General features: G+C 44.5%; 1 protein-coding gene across 6 annotated transcripts in view; it reads left to right on the top strand.

The window, feature by feature from the left end:
- TRIO (trio Rho guanine nucleotide exchange factor) overlaps positions 1–20,823 on the top strand; it is a 337,805-nt gene that overhangs the window by 222,471 nt on the left and 94,511 nt on the right. For all 6 annotated transcript variants that reach the window (XR_014310227.1, XM_082725152.1, XM_082725151.1 and 3 more), the window contains exons 21-29: positions 1,725–1,847; positions 8,628–8,822; positions 8,917–9,032; positions 9,814–9,880; positions 10,493–10,602; positions 11,576–11,645; positions 12,275–12,364; positions 17,116–17,208; positions 19,592–19,703. Coding sequence is in view for 5 of the 6 variants with exons in the window: in XM_082725152.1 (XP_082581278.1) it covers positions 1,725–1,847; positions 8,628–8,822; positions 8,917–9,032; positions 9,814–9,880; positions 10,493–10,602; positions 11,576–11,645; positions 12,275–12,364; positions 17,116–17,208; positions 19,592–19,703 (976 nt within the window). In the remaining variant the exon portion in view is untranslated. The remainder of the gene's footprint in view (positions 1–1,724; positions 1,848–8,627; positions 8,823–8,916; positions 9,033–9,813; positions 9,881–10,492; positions 10,603–11,575; positions 11,646–12,274; positions 12,365–17,115; positions 17,209–19,591; positions 19,704–20,823) is intronic.

Raw genomic sequence — 20,823 nt, 5'->3', positions numbered from 1 at the left:
TATGGAGTGTGTCCCCAGCCTCCATCGTCCTTTGTGGGCTTCCCCCCTGGCCTCCTTATGGGGTGTGTCCCCCAGGATCCCCTCCTCTTCCATGGTGTGTCCCGTGCCCTCTCACCTTCCAGGGTGTGTAGCACCTGGTTCCTTTCTTTCCCAGTTTCCCACCTTCACTCCTTCGTGAGGCCCACAGGTGCGGACCTCCCACACCTGTCAGATCTGCCCTCCCCCTTCACGTTCAGAGCCAGCACGCTGTAGGAACCCCAGCCGTGTCCTCCCTGAGTCTTGGAGCCCATTTGCTGACCGGTTACTTCTTCTACTCGCTGTGTACTGCAGTTCCTTTTCCACATGGCAGCCCTGTTAGCTTTCACAGAGAAGTCGAGGCTGTGCTGGTGAGCTCCTGGGCCTTCCTGCCCTCCAGTCTCTCTCCAGCTTCTCCTCTAGGCCCCGCAGCAGACCAGCTCAGCAGCCTGTGGCCACGGCGCACTCTGCTATGCTGCTGATTTTCTCCCTGTTCTTCCGAACCTGTTGCTTCCCCAGCCAGCCTCTTCTGGCCTAGACATCGCCTCTGCTGATCTCCGTTCTAAGTATGGTGCCCCAGTTCTCATTTGTCTTCGTGTGTCTTTCTTCGTCTCCCACTTCCTGCCCAGTCTGCAGGGGCAGGGCCGAAGCTCCACTCATTCCCCAGTCCCCCAGGTAGCACCTGACTCAACAGTAGGCCCCCGGAGATAGTGTGATTAAGTACGAAAAAACCAGGGACCTTTGGAGGGAATTGACAAGCATTGCTTTCAGCCTTCAGCCGGCAGCAGTGTTAACACTGTCCTGGGCGGGCTGTAGCCTGACGGCCATAATTCCCGTGCAATCTGCTGCATGGTAAGTCATCTGGCCAGGTCATGGTTTCCTTCTCACTTTGCCTTCTCAAATGCTGTAGGTGCTGTGACGTAGCTAATAGACACGGTGACATTTCTGCTCTAAGACGAGCACAGCACAACGGATGACCCAGAGACTACAAACGGCAAATGTAAAAGCTTCTCCATTTTTATGTTTCTTTCCCACAGTGTTGGGATTTTAGATGCATATGTTTGAGTAAGTCTGATTTCACTTTAGCTTCATGGAAATAGAAGTGATAAAACCACTTTCATCTAAGGGCACGAGATTGCGTATGCACTAGAACTGGGTCTTTGCAGTCCGAGCCTCTCTGGCCCCCTTCTCAGGCGTGCTCCCTTCTCTCCTGCCACCACAGGATTAGGCCCCATCCTCTGCTGGCGTCCCCCAACCCCATGGCATGTTTGGGCATCATGGGATGGGACCCCCAAAAAGCAAGTGTGGTGGGTCCCACTGATACTCAGTGAAGGCAGGAAGAGGAAATAAGACCTAAACATTGAGCAGCGTGCGGCTCTCAGATTGCCCCCCATCCACACCTTCTCAGTATCTTAGAGAAAGGATCTTAGTGTTCGCTGCTTCTGTTGTGATTGTATTTCACAGCTCTAAGAACCTCTTGAACTGTTGAATCATTGTGATATAAGTGATGTGCTTCCTAGAATGTCAGGGTTTTTCTTTTACTTGTGGACTTAACAATAGTTATTTCAGAAGCTCATCTCCTTGAGGCAAGTACTTCTAGGTGTGTGCCAGCCTTGGCTTGTGGCTTCACATCTGCCTGCTCTGCACACGGAATGGGGCTGCCTTTACCAGGGCTCAGCCATGAACGTCTCTATTCCTTCCCTCTCTAGGCTTTAGAATGGATCCATGACAACGGGGAGTTCTATCTTTCCACACACACCTCCACGGGCTCAAGCATACAGCACACCCAAGAGCTACTGAAAGAGCACGAGGAGTTTCAGATCACTGCCAAGGTAGGTTCAGGTTGGTAATAAACATCTCTTCAGTCACATAGATGCCCAGCAGGTTTTCCAGAATAACCTAGAACAGGACACTTCATGTACATAAGGTAATTCTCAAATAAAATAAAAAATAAAAAGTCACTTAAACTCCTTACCCAAAATTGGAGAAATAGTGGGACCCCAGTGGCTCATCATACATTAATGTAGGTGACACTTCCTTCTGCCTTTCATGCTTGTCCTCAGCTGTCCCTCCCTTTATGTGGTGTCCCCTTTGGATCCTCTGATTTTGGCAGATACCTTTATCTTTTCTCTTCTGTCCTTTCCATTACTTTTTTTTCCTTTTTATTTTCTTTTTCGAGGTCTTTTCAGAGTACTTGATATTTTCAGGAAACACTGTGTGGTGTTACTGACTTGGTGTGGGTGTGTTTTGTGGACACTCTTTGGCCTGGTGTCTGGTCAGGGACACTTCCTGCTGCAGCCCTGCTCACACCCCGCCCGGTCCGGTCAGGAATCGGTCTCGGGTACGGCTGGCAGAGTTCACCTCTGCGGGCTTGTAGTGCTTGTACATGGGCTTATGCGAGTGGACTCATCTTCACTTTCTTCCTGAAAGGCGAAGTAAAATTAAATACATGGCATATGTAATATACGTGAGTAAAGATGAATTTCTAAGCCAATCTGTAAGACTCCACACATTGCCACGAACATTTTCCACGTTAGAGTACATACCCACAGAGACTGTTTTACATCAAAACAGTTTTGAGATTTTTAGAGTTCCCTTCTCAACCTGTGGTATTTTTATTTTTGTTTTTCACAGTTTTTGAATATACATTCTTTGTAATATTTTCAGAAGTGCCTCTGTTTTTGATGACAGATTTGAGGTGGTGTTTTTTTTTTAAACTGGAAATTCAGATTTACTGGTAGAAATAAGTGATTAAGCTGGATAGTCTATTTAGTTAAAAAGAAGTATTCCCACAAAGTTAAAAAAAATGATTTTCTCGTGTTGCCCTTAAGGTGGCTTTGAAAATCGTCAGTGGGAAATTGTTAAATCCTCTAGAGTGGCAACAGCTACTTTGTATTATGTTTATCTGTACTTTGTTTTCTGTAACCGTTTCTGACCCCTCCTACTATTCCTTACTGCCCTCTGCCCGCCCACGAGATGTGGGCTCTGGGAACCCCCGGTCTTTGCTCTGGAAGAGCACACAGTCAAGTGCCACTGTGGACACTATTGACCCCTGCGGGGCTCGGCAAGAGCTGGCACTGGTGGTGGGGGGTGGGGGCACCGTGAGCACTGGGGCTCGGGGGCAGGCTCAGGCAATCAGACAATGACAGCTGCACGCAGAGGGGCCATGAGCACCCAGAGGTCGCCCACCCACTCATCTGAGGAGAGCTGACCTGCCTGCCCCGGCAGGTAAGAGCGTGCCTTTTGCTTCCTAAATACAGCACCACTTTGGCTGTATAATTCTTGTTTTTCTTAATAGTTGGATAATAAATTATAGTTGTGTGCCTCATATGATCTATCTTTGTTTCTTTGCATGGCCTTTGATTATAGGTATTAAGAAAATGCCTAAGATCCCACTCAGAGGGTAGATTTAAGATTGGTTCCTTTTCACGAGCTTACATCTCTGTTAATGCTGCCCTCTGCAGGTCATTATGCACAAACACCCCTGTCGCTGCACAACCCCAGGGGGCGCCACGCACACAGATGTGATGTGAATGCCACTCTCTGCAGTGCACTAGCATGGCAGCTATGTTCCACCAGTGGGCTGTATGCAAAAGGATTTTTTATTTCTGAATTTCCCTTCTCAAATTTGGGGTATGGTTTTTAAAGAATGAGCAGTAGCAGGCATCTTTTCGCCCTTGCATTTTGTAAAAAATAAGCATCTAAAATCACAGGTAATATCTGACCTTGCTGTTTCCCAGATATACAGAGCTCTTTCTTTCACTGAATATACAGAATCAGTTTTGGCAAAAGGAACTGGTAGATTTTGAAAAGAATACCTCTTATTCTTTTTCTTAGCCTTTTTATTCTTTTGGTTTCTGGCTGCCTTTGTTTTAATCAGACAGCCCCTGCTCTAGCCCTTGGAGGTGTTGCTCGCCTTCTGTTCCCCTCTCACAGTGTCTTTAAGAAACCATTTTTCTTTTGTTATGTAGAGACACTTTTTTGCTTTGACTTGACGGTCTTCCAGCTCTGTTGTTACAGTGACTACTCTTATAACATATTTCGTGTAATAGAAGTAAAGCCTTTTGGTTACTATCTGACCTATGACTCAGCTGCATTCCTTTGCCACTCTTAATGTAATAATTTCTCAAAGTGCTTTGCAGGCATCACCTGTATCCAGGCCATAAGTTTACTTAAAAGCCAATTTCTGTCCTTATTTGAGACTTAGTGACTTAAACTCCTTAGGAGTGAGACCTGAAAATGAGCAAATTTAAGCAAGGCCCCACATGATATTTACATAAGCACACTGGAGTCAGATCCACGGCTCCTCCTTCCTTCACACTTCCGCCACCCATGTCCCCAGCGCCAAATGCCTTAATCTGCCAGAAAGTGACCAAGACCATTGAATGTGCGTCCTTTCTGGATTTCTGCTTACTTAAGAACATGATGAGTAAAGATCCTTTGAGCTGGTAGACTCAGAAATTCAGTTTGCTTTTACTTTTCTATAAGCCCCTGATTGTGCTGACTGATGAGGTCATTCAAATTACAACATTTGCATTCTTTTACAATAAAAATCTACTTCTGTAACAGTCTCTAGAAATAATGATGAAGACTTGTATAATACTTCATTTTAAAAGAGGTAGAAAGTTTTTTTCATAGTGTTAAGTAGCCTTTTGGAGAAAAACTGAGTTGGATTCATATCCCACCTTGATACCAAGGTAAGTGTCAGAAAAAGGGCTGAAGTAGCAGCAGTGAAAACCTGACCCACTAGAAGAAATAACAGGACACAAAACCCAAGCCCATAAAAGAAAGATAAAAATCACACACACAATAAAATATGAAAATTGCTAACGGGCAGTCCACTGTAACTAAAAGACAAAAAGCAGAGAAGATAAATACACAGTTCATATCACAAAGGGCTGATTTCTTAGAAGTAAAGAGCTTTTCTAAATCACTGAGACAGAACAAGAAAGTGAACAAAAGATGTTAAAGAGGGCTCGCAGGAAAAGAATTACAAATGGCTTTTAAATATATGAAATTGTCAAATTTATCTAAAATAAAATTACACATCAGAACTGCAGTGTGTTCTGTTTTCACCCAAGAGATTGGCAAAGATCGAGAAGCTTGCAGCTGTTGTCTTGGGAGTGGTGAATGGAGGTGACCTCTGCGGGTGTCACCGTATCACCAACCATCGTCACAGACGCACTTTCTGCCCAGCCCCCCAGGCCCACATCTCGAAATGCGGCCTCTGCACGTGCGCAGATGAAAATGCTCAGGAGCAGCATGAAGGGCCCATCAGTGCAAGCGCATTAGCTCATAGAAACAATATGCTGCTCTCAACATGAAACAAGGGTGTTGCTTGTGTTCTAGTGGCGAAGGATAATTGAGTTGTTAAATGGGAAGTACTTCGTGTAGAGCAGGGCTTATTCTGTGCAAGCATTTAGGTACAAAATGAGAGAGAGAATAAAATATAGGTGTAATCCCTTCTGTACTAAAACGTTTCTGGAATGATAACATAGGATGTTGATCACTGAGACAGGTCATGGGAAGGCAGGGCAAGAAGACTTTCCACTTTGTATCCTCTTTTACCTTTTGAATTTTGAATTCAATGCATACATTTAAAAAACACCAATTAAAAAAATATATATCAAGATATAAAAGGTTCATGAATGAGCAGATTCATCATACTTCACTTTTATTACATTAATTCAGTCATTATTCACAGAGCCCTTGCCACTCACCAGAAACCACTCCTCGTGCTGGCCTCATGGACTGCCGTTTCTAGTTAGAGAAACAGGCAATAACAAGACGAATGGGTAAATATATATTCATGTGCGTGCGAAGTAATGAGAGAAAGCAGACAGCCATCAGGGAGGGAGGGAGGCCATGGTCGAGGGAGTGGCTCAGCCACAGCTATTGGAGAAACTGACTACTGATGGTTAAATAAAGTTGCAAGCTACCAGGCTCTGCCTCTAGGCCACCTTCTGCGGCATCTAGTGTCCTATTCAGTAGTAGCTTGTTGGTGGTGTTACACATTGGCACCTGGTCTGTTTTGTATGATGTGTACTAGGCAAAAACCCTCCTGCCCGTTCTTGGTGTTTTTGTTTTCCCTTTCAGTTGTCTTTTTTATCTTCACTTTGGTGACCTTGGTGCTTAAGACGGGACACAGTTTTCTTGCCTTGTTAACGATACGCATAACTCTGAGTACCCTTCACCGATGGAGCATGGGAAGATAGGTGCTCCCTGGCTGTCACACAGAACCTTCTTTGTGCTTCTCAGCACAGTAGTATCTGGGCACACAGCAGTGTAACCTTATCTAGGCAACGCAGTTTGTTAATAATCCCACCATACTCCTATTAATTGTCTTTCATATTAAAATTTAATAAAATAAAATTTAATAATTTCAAATTAAAATTCATAGTAAATTTAATAATAATAAAATTCATAATAAAATTTAATAAGTTAACTTCCTCTTGGAATGTATGCTTCCAAGTCTGAAACTTTGACTTCTTTATTTGGTTTATATTTAGTCTCGTCTTAACATATCCAGAAAGATGTGTTGGTAAGTGAAGATTTGGTTGAGGGGCGTCTGGGTGGCTCAGTCGGTTGAATGTCCAGCTCTTGATTTTGGCTCAGGTCATGATCTCAGGATCCTGAGATCAAACACTATGTTGGGCTGTGCACTGGGCAAGGAGTCTGTCTAAGATTCTCTCCCTCTTCCTCCGTACCTCCCCTCCACCTTTCCCTCTCTTAAAGAAAAGATCTGATGACAAATCTTTTCCTGTTAGCTCCCTCAACCCGAGTTCATTTCCATACCAGATGAAAGCCCTGTCAACTTCAGGGTAGTTTAAGTTTTGCTGACTTTTTCCAATAAACAGCTTGAATAGAATCTGCAGTAGTTAATTTTTTTTCCACAGAGACATGATTGTATCTGAGTTTTGTTTTCACTTGTTTTTTGAAAAGTATTATATTAATGTCTGTCACAGTAACTACCACACCAGTTAAAGTTCCAGGCATATACATACTTGCACAAAGAACCTAATGTTAATTTATTTTTTCAAGAAATATTTGGTAAATGTCCATTATGCGCCAGGCAGATGGCAATGAGTGAGATACTTGTAAGCAAAACAGATATCCTGGTCCTGTGGTGGTTACATTCTAACAAGAGACAGACAGGTAGTAATGGTAGTAAGTAAGCTGGGTCCTTGTTAGGAGGTGATCTGTGCCTTGGGGACAAGTAGAGCTGATAGGGTAAGGAAGCTGATAGCTATGAAAGGAAGGGAAAGTTGTAATTTTAAGGGAATCAGGGAGTGGCCTGCTGAGAAGGGGGCCTTTAGTCAAGCGGAGACCAAAAGGAGCCACGGAGACATCTGGGGGAATAGCATCCTGGGCTGGAGGGGTGCTGGGGCAAAGAAATGGAGACAGGGAGCCTCTGTAGGGCCCACATGCTGGACACTGGCCAGTCGGGTGCTCGGCTGCAGTGAGGTCACCCGGGGGGTTCTGTGCAGAGCCCAAGGATTTTGACAGCTGGCTTTACAGGTAGCCTAGTGAATTCTGCCTCAGACTTACTGTATAAACTAAGATAATTTATCCAGGTTTTGAGCTCTGACCTTTATCCTTTTGGGATTTCTTTTCTTTTCTTTTTTTTTTTCTGAGGCCTCTGCTCTCATGTACACCTGTTGGGGGGTTTTAAAGTCAGCTTCCTGAATATTAGGCATAGAGATTTTCTCGATAAAGTCCAGTGGAAAAAATCAGGTTCCCTGCCAGAGGAGTAACTGTACTCGTTGCAAGAGCCAGCGGGAACGTTGAAGGAAGCCTCCTTGTCGGAACACACGGGAAGGATGTGGTGGAAAAATCAGTTGAGTGAAGTCACTGCCATAAACGCTAAACCAATGTTTTAGGCTTATCTTTAACTTGAAGAAAAGTAAGCAAGTTATGTTTAAGTTAATTAAGATATCTTCTCTAAGTACATACACAAACAAAATACCTTTTTTGAGAGGGAGTTCTACAACAGGGAAGGACATTTAAAATACCTCTAGGAAGATAATTTCCCGACTAGTGATTTTTCCTCCATTTCTACTGAGAGCTGAAGGAGAAATGAACATGCGAGGTGGACTTGCTCCAAGGATCCGTGGAGGGTCTGCCGGGGGGAGATCCTCTGCCACGCTGGCGGCCGGAAAGCCGGCGTCTGTATCTGACCACTGCTGCCCTAAAGGCGCGGGCCATGGACCTGCGGGCAGCAGGGAGCGTCTCTGTAGCTGGTGCATGTAGCAGGTCAGTGGTGGACACGAGTCACAGGGCGCTGAGAGAGCCTGAGCGAGCATTCCTGTCTTCCTTCAACAGGGTACTCCTGAGCATCGACCCAATGGAGACATTGCCGAGGGAAAGCTAGATTTTTGCCTGGTGGTTCTCAAGGTCATAAACCTGCCATTCTTTGTGGCAAGCGGAGGAGAGGTAGCTTGGCTAGGATCAGGGAGATGAATGGGTGGACTTGGAGCTTCGGTGAAAGTTTCTGTCCCCTGTGGTTTTTCCCTGTTGGGAGCTCAGAGCCGTAGGCAAGTTGCCACTATGTTTCTGGTCTCTGGCAGTTGAGTTCATTTGCCTCACAATACTTTCCTGTTGTTTTTTTGCAGCAAACCAAAGAGAGAGTGAAGCTATTGATACAGCTGGCTGACGGCTTTTGTGAAAAAGGGCATGCCCATGCGGCAGAGATAAAAAAATGTGTGACTGCAGTGGATAAGAGGTACAGGGATTTCTCTCTGCGGATGGAGAAGTACAGGACCTCTTTGGAGAAAGCCCTGGGGATTTCTTCAGATTCCAACAAATCGGTAAATTGCCTTGTGCGCACAGAGTAAAGGTGTTCTTGCTCGTGTCCTGCCCAGGTTGAATTAACTGAAGTTGCTTGGCTCTCTTCCTCCACAGAGCAAAAGTCTTCAGCTAGACATAATCCCCGCCAGTGTCCCTGGGTCGGAGGTGAAGCTTCGCGATGCCGCTCATGAGCTCAATGAAGAGAAACGGAAGTCGGCCCGCAGGAAAGAGTAAGCCGGTCTCCGAACCTGCTGGGATTCGCGGAGCAAGTGAAGGGACCGTCACTTGGACAGACATGCTTGTGTGTGTGTCTGAAACCAAATGGCGCTGATCCGTTGTGCTGCTCTGGGTGTGCAGCGTTTTCGCAGCGTAGACGCCACTGTCCCTTGTCACCTGCTTCAGAAACCGTGACTTGTTTTCATTCCTGTGCCTCCATTTCCTACAGGGTTGCCAAACTGTTTTAGGGTCATTGGTCATCAGTAGGTCATGAGTAAGTAGTAGTACCAACGGGAAAAATAACACACATGGGGCCGTTTCAGAATTGCCGACTGGTGCACTGTACTAGACACTCATGAAGACAGGATAGTCCTAAACCAGGGGTTCCTGGCTGGGGGACATTCCGCCCCATGTGGAGACATTTTTGGTTGTCACACCGTGGGGAGGGGGTATGTGCAACAGCATTCAGTGTTTGGAGACCAGGGATGCTGCTGACCTCCTCCACGACAGGACAGCCCCCAAGCAGAGCGCTCTCTGCCCCCAGGTGTCAGCGGTGCTGAGTGAGAGGCCCTGACCTGCGGGGACCTCAACAGAATGTTTTCCAAAACGGTTTTTCCTTTGAGTCGGTGGCTGTGTACTATTATTGTCCTATCTGTTCTTAATTCAGTCAGTACACCTTACTGACTGATGCTTTTAAAACTGCCTTATTATTTTGTAAACCATCAAAGTAGGTAGTTAAAAAGAGCATGTGTCCTGCCCGTAAGCTGAGCTCCCCGCTGTCTTCCTCTTTTGAAGGTTCATCATGGCTGAGCTAATTCAAACTGAAAAGGCTTACGTAAGAGACCTCCGCGAGTGTATGGATGTAAGTAAGTTTTTTTGCGTGTTTATTTAGATTAGGTCTAAGCGAGTTCGTTATCCCAACCTGTTGGCGATTCTTAAAATAATCACACTTTTTGTTGCTTCTGAGAGTTGAAGTGTGCCTCAGCAGCCTGCTTCTCTTGTTTCCGCTCTTCGGTGTGGTTCCAGCCTGTGTTTTGCTCATCCCAGAGATGACACAGCAGTAACCCTCTCATTCCATTCATCACATGACAGCCTGGCTGACAGTCTCTTTGTACAGAATTTTACAGCAGCTTCAGAGAAATGTGCCCACTAATTGTGATGGGCAGCTCGTCCTCTCAGTAGTTTGAAAGAATATTTGTCATACCTTGCAAAATAGGGTAACTCCAAAACTCGCAGCCGGGGATAGAAAGTTTTGAGCTGGAATGTATAGGAACTCTTCCCAAGTGCTTATAGAAACTGCGGGGACTTTTTTGGGGAAAGGTTTTTCATGTTGTTTTATAAAAAGTTACAGTCTTCAGATGTGTTTTTCAGTGATTCCTGAACTCTGGGTGTGTATTACAGATGTCAGGAGTAGCTGTTTCTTGGACGTGTGCTGTCAGTTTTTGTATAATCCCTCTGTTTCCCTCCTGACCAGACGTACCTGTGGGAAATGACCAGCGGGGTGGAGGAGATCCCGGCCGGCATCGTAAACAGAGAGCTTGTTATCTTCGGGAACATGCAGGAAATCTATGAGTTTCATAATAAGTGAGTGGCTTTATCTTTGGGGAGCCGGTTACTCTTGAAATCTAGGTACTGTGCTGCAGTGTCACAACAAGAAATGGAAGCTTCCAACTGAATTAAGCATCCGTTTCAGTGAATCTGTTGAAATATGAATGATCCCTGTTGGGCTTTCGTCAAAAGACCCCAACACTGTAGAGACGCTTTTTATAGAGATTCAGCTTTTTCCATGTGCTTCCCTGCCACAGAAGTAAGGTCAGGGGAAGTGTGAACACTGTGTTTGGAGGAAGCTGTGTCACCAGCTGCTACGTCCATTCCTTCTCAGAATTAAAGGAGAGCTCTCCGGGGCTGCTGGCCGATGTGTGATCGTGTGGTTTTTTCCAAGAAGAAAGGAGGAACTGAGGACAAAACAGATGTGTAGTCTGACCAAAATAAGATGCTCTGTCCATTGGCCATGGGAGGCACTTGGTTTTATTTTTAAGGGTTTTCTTTTGTTTTGTTTGTTTGTTTGTTTGTTTGGTGTTGTTTGAAAAGGCACAAGTTGCTTTGGACAGAGTCTCTGCAGCCCAGTAGCCTGTGGAAGGATAATGATGGGGCCGAAGCTGCCGGACTCTTCCTCACACCCCAGCCACCCCCCACACACACACACCCCAGCAAAACACACTGAAATCTCAGTGACTTCTTCTGACTGTTTATCTGTATCCCTAAATAACATCCTTAGCTACTGAACAAAGCACTCCCCCGGAAGTAGGCTGCTGGGGTAGACTTTGTATTAGGAAGTGCTTAAGGGCTAAACATGTTAGCTGATTGAAAGTCACAATAACCTAGCCTAGTTAAGAGCTACCTGTTTTGTTAAATCTTTAAAATCTAGATGGTGTAGATGTGTCACAGCATTTGGTTGAAATGGTATGCTTGGCCTGCTTGGTCTGATTTCTGGCTTAGCTCACTGGTAAAGTGTGTTAAACCCTCTTAATAATACAATACCATTTTGACTCTGCAGCATATTCCTGAAGGAGCTGGAGAAATACGAGCAGCTGCCGGAGGACGTGGGACACTGCTTTGTCACCTGGGTGAGGACCCTCGGCTCCTCATTCTCACAGCTGTGGCTTTGCAGGAAGTTGGAAGGAATATGGTTCATTTTTCTTCTGTCACCATCTTCTGCAGTGTCGGCTTACAGAGAAGTGGGCTTTGCCTCTAAGAATTACATTTTCTAGCCAGATAGTCATGTGGAATGAGCTTTTTATTGGTAGTTGTGATGGTTTGAAGTGGAACATTTGAACATCTGGCGTATGGGGCCTGTGAGTGGCCCTGGGGATTCATAGGGACACATGAGTGCCCGGCCACGCCTGGGGGGCCAGCCATGGGGTGGGAGGGGTCATCAATCCGGAGGAGAGGCAGATGGTCGCCTTGTGTTTGTGCCCTGCCCTCCATGCAGGACGCCAGGGTTTGCCTCAGTGTCTGTGGGAGCAGGGAGGGTGTGCCCAGCCCTGACTTACTGGGCTGAGGGAGGCTTCTGCAGGTTTGGTAGCAGGAGATGGCATTTCTTATTTTTAACAACTTTCAGTATAAAATAGGGTCTCTTTATGTAGAGCTTAAATTTCCTTCATCCCCATAGCTACTTTTCTACATAAAAGTCTATCATATTTTGACTTACTGCCATTTGATTTGAAAGAGATATTCTAATTTTTCTTGTTTACAGGCAGACAAGTTTCAGATGTATGTCACATACTGCAAAAATAAGCCTGATTCTACTCAGCTGATATTAGAGCATGCGGGATCCTACTTTGACGTAAGTAAGAGACCCCTGGTGAAGCAGTAAAGTCGTCTGCATTGTGTTTGGTAAACATCAAGATGCCACACTGCTCATAGCTTTCACCTAATGGATGGGAGGGAGTGTTTTCATTTTTATCTGTTGCATTTATGGTGGGATAGTCTTGTGTTTCTAAAAGATCCTTCTAAGATTTCAACAGGTCCGTGTGTATATGAGCTCACTTACTATTTATATATAACCATTCTTAAATGTAATATCATGTGCAGAAGGTGTAGACTATAAACCTGCTTTACCCTCTATGAAGGAAAAAGAATCTTTGAACCTTTGAATCTTTTTTATTCATTTATTTTTCCCATTTTTATCATGTGATTGATTTCCAAAAGTGGCTTGCAGTAAAATTTTTACAACTAGCACTGTAACAACTAAGATCATTGGGAGGCTCTTTAAATATATTCTCATTGGTGTAAGCATACATGTAGGTCCTCTTTTTTTGAAAGATATTGCAGGGAGGTGATTTTGTACAAAGGCGGTTGGAGCCTTATGGAAGTAATATAAAGAAAGCTTCTTGGGTCTCCGGAATATAGACAAGTGTGCTGAATACATCGTGATTAAAAGAGTACTTTTCAGTATCACGTGTAATTTGGTATAAAGGCTGTGAGAATTTTAGGTTTTTTTTCTGTTCTTACGTGTGTGCGTGGCCATGCGTGATGCTCTTTTCTGCACATCTGGGAAATTAGGGTCCATTTTAACTTCTGTCTTTGCCGTGGAGCCCTGGAGATGGCCCTATTTTAGTTGTCGTTCTTGAGGCCAGTAAGCCCACATGAGTGCCTTTGTAAATACCAGGTCAGCTCTCCCAGCCTTGTGCTGCCCTTTCTTTCTTTTTTTTTTTTTTTAAAGATTTTATTTATTTATTTGACAGAGAGAAATCACAAGTAGATGGAGAAGCAGGCAGAGAGAGAGAGAGGGAAGCAGGCTCTCTGCTGACAGAGAGCCCGATGCAGGACTCGATCCCAGGACTCTGAGATCATGACCTGAGCCGAAGGCAGCGGCTTAACCCACTGAGCCACCCAGTCGCCCCTGTGCTGCCCTTTCTTGTCAGGTTTTCACACCTTCCTCGCTCTTTACCATCAGATGAAACTCAACATCAAGGCCATATGCAGAGTTAGAATTCTGTATGGTCTAAGCACAGAGAGCATGTGGCATATGGAATCGAATGGAAAAAAAAAAAAAAAAAAAACCCTTTGCCCTAAAACACCTTTAAGGATAAAGGAAATTCTGCTTATCTAACTGAGGGATCTCACAGATGTCTCGCCGTCAGTTCCCACCCTACGGGATGTTGCCCATCTTTCTGGGGCTCAACGAGTGCCGCGGGTGTCTGTGTTTGAGATTTACCACTGACCAGTGAACGAGGCCATCCTCTTAACGCCCCGTTCTCTGCCCCTGCCATCCAAAGTACAATTTTAGAAGCACAGAAGTTTTTTTTAACAGCTTTTTAGAAAAAGCGAACTTTCTTATTTCAGCAGGATTAAATCTTTGATGGGGTTTTAGAAAAATACTCTGATCTCATAGTCATTTTGGTCTTATTTTCTCTAATCATTTTATTTTCTCATGATAAGTAAACTCTTTGATCCCCATCTCGGTTTCTCCTATACCTCCACCCACCTCTCCTCTGATAACCATCAGTGGATTCGCTGTAGTTCAGAGTCTCTTCCTTGGTTTGTGTGTATGTTTCTCTCTCTCTTTTTTTTTTACTTTGTTCATTTGTTTTGTTTCTTAAATTCCACAGCTGAGTGAAATCGGGTGGTATTTGTCTTTCTCTGAGTGACTTTGCTTTGCCGAATACTCTCTAGCTCCATCCGTGTCATTGCAGATGGCAAGCTTGCATTCTTTTGACGGCTGCATAATAGTCCATTGTATAGATGAACCACATCTTCTTCATGCATCCATCAGTCAGTGGACGCTTGTGCTGCTTCCATAGTTTGGCTGTTATGGATAATGCTGCTATAAACGTAGGCGTGCATGTTTCCCTTCAAATTAGTGTCTTTGTATTTTTTGGGTCAACACCCAAGTGGTATGATTCCTGGATTGTAGGATAGGGTAGCTCTATTTTTAACTTTTTGAGGAACCTCCATACTGTTTTCCAGAGTAACTGCACCAGTTTGCATTCCCAGGAACAGTGCTAGAAGGTTCCTTTTTCTCCACATCCTCACCAACACCTGTTATTTCTTATACTTTTTATTTTATCCATTCTGACAGGTGTGAAATGATATCTTACTATAGTTTTGATTTGCATTTCTCTGATGACGAGTGATGTTGTGTGTCTTCTCTTATGTCTGTTGGCCATCTGGATGTCTTTGGAGAAATGTCTGTTCATATCCTCTGCCCATTTTAATTGGAGTGTGTGTCTGTGTGTGTTGAGTTGAGTTGTATGAGTTCTTTCTATATTTTTGGTTACTAATCCAGTATTAGTAGATATGTCATCTGCAAATGCTTTCTTCCACTCAGAAGATGTCTTTTAGTTTTGTTGCTTGTTTTCTTCACTGTGCAGAAGCTCTTTATTTTTCTGTTGTCTCAGTAGTTTATTTTTGCATTTATTTCCCTTGCCTCAGGAGGCATTATCTCTAGAAAAATGTTGCTGTGGCCAGTGTCATGGAAATTGCTGCCTATGCTCTCTTCAGGGATTTTTATAGTTTCACATTTGTGCCTTTATTCCATTTTGTGTTTACTTTTGTGTATGGTGTAAGAAGGGGTTCAGTTTTATTCTTCTGCACGTTGCTGTCCAACTTTCCCAACACCATTTGTTGAAGAGACTATCTTTTTCCCATTAGATATTCGTTTCTCTCTTGTCATTTTTGAGCAGTATAATCCTATGATAAGGTATTAAAAATGTCAACAAAAATAGTGAGATTGGTGTTTAGAAATATCAGAGATGCATTTCTGAATGTTATTAAAATGGTATTCAAAACACATTGCAATATGTCTCAGATGTTTTGTGGGGTGTGCATGAAACGGAATACTTCTCAGCTGTATGAAGGGATAAACTCCTGATACAGAAATAGCAAAGATTCATCTCCAAAACGTGGGCTGAGAGAAGCTAGACATAGAAGAATATATTCTGTATGATTCCTTTTATATGAAATTCTAGAATATGCAGAACTGATTAGGTGATAGAAAACAGAATAGGGGTTGTCTCTTGGTGGTGGTGGGGTTGTGTGTGGGGGGGGAACTGGTTAGAAAGGGGTATGAAGAACTTCCTGTGATGTTGGAAATACTCTGTATGTACTCGATTGCAAGTATGTTGACATTGTCAGAACTCGGTGACCCGTACATGGAATTTGTACATTATACTGTATATGAAAAGATATCATTTAGATGGGACATTATGAATACATGTATCATAATCATTAAATCATAAATCCCACATTTTGAACATCTGTCACTGAAGAGAAACTTAAGTCTCCTCTTGTGATTTGGAAGGCAGAGGAAGAATTGCTAAGTTTTTACTCTAATCTGCCTGTTGCGTGAGTGACCCGTGATTCGGCGATTCCGGCAGCCGGCACACCGTAGGGAGAGTGGCCACATGAATCTCTGAGCGATGCTTGGTTCCTGAGGAGCTTAGTCGAGATGACCCACAGACTGAGAATATTGAGAATACAAAGAGGTCGTGGTTTTTAAATCACATTTGAAGCGCAAACTATTAGTAGATAACCCTTTTTTATTTTTATTTTTTTAAAGATTTTATTTATTTATTAATTTGACAGAGAGAGAGAGAGAGATCACAAGTAGGCAGAGAGGCAGGCAGAGAGAGAGGGGGGAAGCAGGCTCCCTGCTGAGCAGAGAGCCGGATGCGGGACTCGATCCCAGGACCTTGGGATCATGACCTGAACTAAAGGCAGAGGCTTAACCCACTGAGCCACCCAGGTGCCTGATAACCCTTTTTTAAAAAAGATTTTATTTATTCCAAAGAGAGTGTGAGTAAAAGAGCGAGAGGGAGAAGGAGAGAGAGAGAGAAGCATGAGCAGGGGGGAGGGGCAGAGGGAGAAGCTGAGTCCACTGTGAGCAGAGCCTGTTGTGGGGCTCAGCCATGGGATCATGACCCAAGCCGATGGCAGGTGCCCCACCCCTTTTATCTATCTATTTATTTAGTTAGTTAGTTTTCTGAGAAGAGCGTTAAGAGCCAAGATAGCACAAGTACAGTGGGTTTGTGTGAAAGTCTGGGCTAGGAGATGGATTGCAAGCGTGGGTGGAAAAATGGCTGAGTTGTATGTGACTGTGTCAGTGAGGAAGGAGGAGTCCCTGTGCAGGAGAGTCAGGCTTGGGGGAAGGGGTGTGGTCTGTGGCTCCAGGGCACCGGTGGCCCAAGTTGCCAGAGTTGCTGTGGGAGACAGGACGCGTCTGGTCTGTGGCTCAGTGTTCCGTGGCTGACGCACCAGGGCTAGCCCAGGGCAGGGGAGGGTGGGCGGAGGTTGCCAGGCCAGTGTGGGCCCCATGGCTCCATGGCTGGGAGTCATGGGCTTGCCTGTTTGATGTTTGCACGTGAAAGCCAGAAACCCAGACAACACGCTGTCTTCTGGTTCAAAGTGATTAGCTTATTCTTATGTTCAGCATATTGAAAGAGTAAATAGTGATTTCTACTTTTATTTCTTAGGCTAAGAGTGATATGTGTATAGTCATTTTAAAGGTAAAAAATGTAGTTTTAGTTCATGCTACCTAATTTACCCAGTAATGTTCATCAGTATATATCCATTTATTTTTTTTTCTTAATTCAGGAAATACAGCAGCGGCACGGATTAGCCAATTCCATCTCTTCGTACCTTATTAAGCCAGTTCAGCGAATAACAAAGTATCAACTTCTTTTGAAAGTATGTATGAAGCATTTTCTACTTGCAGAATTTTGTGAACTGTGCATTATTATTTTGACATTTTTTCTCTGTTTATGTCAAGTACCCTGAATTTTTGAAATAACACCTAGCCAATTAATTTTTTTTTAATGCATTGTCATTTGTTACCCTGATCAGTTTCTCAGTGCAGCGGGGAAATAGGAGACTATTCCTTGATTAGGCACCTGAACTTTGATGACTGACCCTGGTCCCTAACATACACTGAGAAAAGAGATTGTGAAGTCTAGATCCCTTGGTATCTGTGTCCCAGGCTGACACTGGCTCACTGACTATGGGACGCACGCTGAGCTCTGTGCTCTGCGTGTGTTAAGTTCACCTGGTCTGCAGATCTGGAAGTGAGCCTGTGAGGGGAAGGGCTGTGCCCGCCATCATCCCTGGGTCACTGGCATCTGGGCTCTGTTCTAAACCCATGTGGAGCTGTGGGTCAAGTAGCTCACCCTCGGCTAGTCCTCCCTGTGACGTCTAGTCACGTATCACACACTTATTTATGGAGCGTGTTGTTCACAAGGCAAACTGATCTCCACTTTCTCTTGGTTATGAATGGTGGGTGAAAGTCATCCTATAACTCGGTATGCTGGTGGGTGTTATCTAGAATTATTGTGATCATTTTGTAATATATACAAATAGCAAATCCTTATGTCATACTGTTGAAACTAACATAATGGTGTGTGTCAATTATACCGCAAAAAAAAAAAAAAAAAAAAACCCACTTCTAATAATCTTAAGGATTTAACAGTAGAATGGGAGAGGATACTTGGAATTTGTGATTGTTGTCACAGAATGCGTCGTATAAATCGATGTACATTTTCTTAACTATGAGAATAAGAATCTACCAGCTCTACCTAGTGATATGTGTGCTGTTTACGTGGCCGGAGAACATTACCCAGCGTGAGAATGAGCCACCTGCCCTCATCCTGGGACCCCTGTTTTGTGAATCTAACTCTGTCCCTGGTGCTGCCCTAGCACAGCAGTAGGAGGTGATGTTGTAATTTTCCCAGATAGAAAAAAAGTTCAGAGATGGAGTTATGAAATCCTGAAACACTTTCTCTTTCTGGTATGAGAAAACTCTAGAAACAGAAGTGGCCATATTCTTTTGTTAAAGCAATACCATCATGAGACATTTCTGTTGGGAAAGCTCTCCTGCACTTTTGTATCAAAATCTTATTAAGTGCTTTTATGGCCCTCACTGCAGCAATATGAGCTTGCCACGGACGTGAAATAGAAGTCAGGAGGTTAAGTTCTTTATATTCACGTTAGCCTTCTGCTTTTTACTTCTGCAAAGTAGCTCTTGGTGTCCTTAGGATTTAAGAATTTTGTCTTTAGCATGTGTTTCCACTAAAAATCTCTTTTCCAGTGACCTCACATCTAGCTAATCACCATTAAAGTGGGACTTTAATTTATGAACCTCACGTTATTCTGCCCAGGGGTTCTTCAGCAGAATAGTAATAAGCTCTGTTGAGCTCCCCAACGAGGAGTGTTTTCTGCCAGTGAGGTTAATTTCTGTACATAGCATTCTTAAGCACTTTTTTTCTTGCCAAGCTCCTTAGAATAATAGGTAAAGACCATCTGGTCATGAGTGAAAGTGCTTGTTTGGTGCCAGATTGCTCTAAAACTATCCAGTATGAGGCCAGAGCTCCCTGCAGGGCCCTGTTCCTCTTGGGGATTGCTAGGACCCAGAGAGTGCTGGTTACTATTGCTGACTATCACCATTCATACGCTGCTAAGAAAATACCCTGGAGCCTGCCAGAACATGCATTTATTGTCCTTGTCACCCTTCGTTTAATAGCAGATGTTCCTCTAAGTGCGTCTGAAATGGAATCACACTCGGGAGGTGTGATCAGATCACTTGTGCTTTGCTAACCATCCTGTGCACAAGGGCACACACAGTGTGTGATTGTGGATACCGGCGCGGTGGTGCTGCTCCCGCTCAGACCCGGGAGGTCCGGGCTGGGGGCAGCGTTAACAGCACAGACGTGTTCACGATCACATGGGGATGCTCGGTGCACTCTGCCATGACCTTCAGATAAAACCAGTAGCTGATTATGCTTTGCTGTGCTAATTATTTTTTTATTATTATTATTTTTGAGGCTTGGTAGTTAAGGTATACACTGATTTTGTCTTAAACTGTGACTGCATCCGGTTTCCTCTGATCTGAAGAAGCATCCTGAGTTGAGCCGGACAGATCCTTCCATCCTTAAAGAGGCAGTGATTCATTTACTGTGAGAAGATGTGCCCAGCCAACCGTGGTTGGTTGTTCTCTTGAAACTCATGGATTCTTCATGGCAAAGATCTTGTGGGCAAAGCTTTTGGCCTTTGGATGGTTCATGGTATCGGTCTCTTACAGGAGCTACTCACTTGCTGTGAGGAAGGAAAGGGGGAGATAAAAGATGGCCTCGAGGTGATGCTCAGTGTGCCAAAGCGAGCCAACGACGCCATGCACCTCAGCATGCTGGAAGGTACGAGGCTCTGCACGTCCCCCGACAAGCATCTGCACACGTCCTGCTGACACTGTGTATGAGGGGCTCTCCCATGCCCTGAAACTCTTGGCTTTGTGCCTCTGTATTCTGTTAGGAGTTAAGAGTTTAGATGTGAATACCCTTTTTTTTTTTTTAAAGATTTATTTGTTTGAGAGAGAGAGCGTGAGTGTGCAGGCACAAGGCAGGGAAGGGGTAAAGAGCAGGGGAAGAGAGAGAATCCTCCAGCTGGTTCCCTGCCAAGTATGGAGCCCCACGTAGGGCTCAGTCTTACAGCTCTGAGATCATGACCTGAGCTGAAATCATGAGTCAGATGCTTAACCAACTGCACCACCCAGGCGCCCCAAGGACCTTCTTTTTTAAAGGATCTGGTTTCATTGCTTCCCCTTAGTTTCTGAAGTGCTTCAGCCTCATTAAGAGCACACTCTTGTCCATTATCTGGAGAGCAGGCTGTCCACTCTCCTGGACCCCGGTAGCACTGTGTGTCACTTGTTTTAGGCAATCAGGTGTCCACAGTAGATGGATGGATGGATGGAAGGACGGCAAGATCAGCCCCTGTGATTATAAAATCCTTTAAAAAGCTTGCTGTTCCCCTGTATCTCTATCCACTGTATCACTTGCAAGATCCTCGAACACGGCGGCATGTGACACGGCAGTGTGTGATGTGGTGAAGAGCGAGGCAGAGAAACGAAACACTTGCAAACGAACTTTCCATGGATGCTTGTGTTTAAAGAGGTTCTTTCTGTGTTGTAGAGCTTAATTCCTATTATCAGGTACACAATTATGTACAAAAGTAATCTTTCCCCAAATGCTTTTTCGAGCCTGTGTCTTCCCAGTAGTATTGAACAGTGTAACCGGTTGGGGCAGAGGTGCTGCTGTTGGCAGTAGAGACGCAGAAGTCAGAGGCCAGGTGGGGTAGCTTTTCCTGTCTCTGATGTGAGACCCTGAGCTGGTGCGGCAGCCCTTTTTGGCATCATCAAGGACTCAGGTTCTGTTCTCTGTACTTTCTCTCCACTGCTTAAATGTTGTTTGCTTGGGAAGGTTTAGGATATGTCAAGACCATGGGAATGTTCCATCCAGCAGAAAGAAAGTGGGGAAAGAG

The sequence above is a fragment of the Mustela nivalis genome (genome assembly GCF_964662115.1).
Source record: "Mustela nivalis genome assembly, chromosome: 3".
Classification (NCBI taxonomy): domain Eukaryota; kingdom Metazoa; phylum Chordata; class Mammalia; order Carnivora; family Mustelidae; genus Mustela; species Mustela nivalis.
The sequence above is the reverse complement of the archived record's forward strand: the minus strand, read 5'-3'. Positions and strand labels throughout refer to the sequence as shown.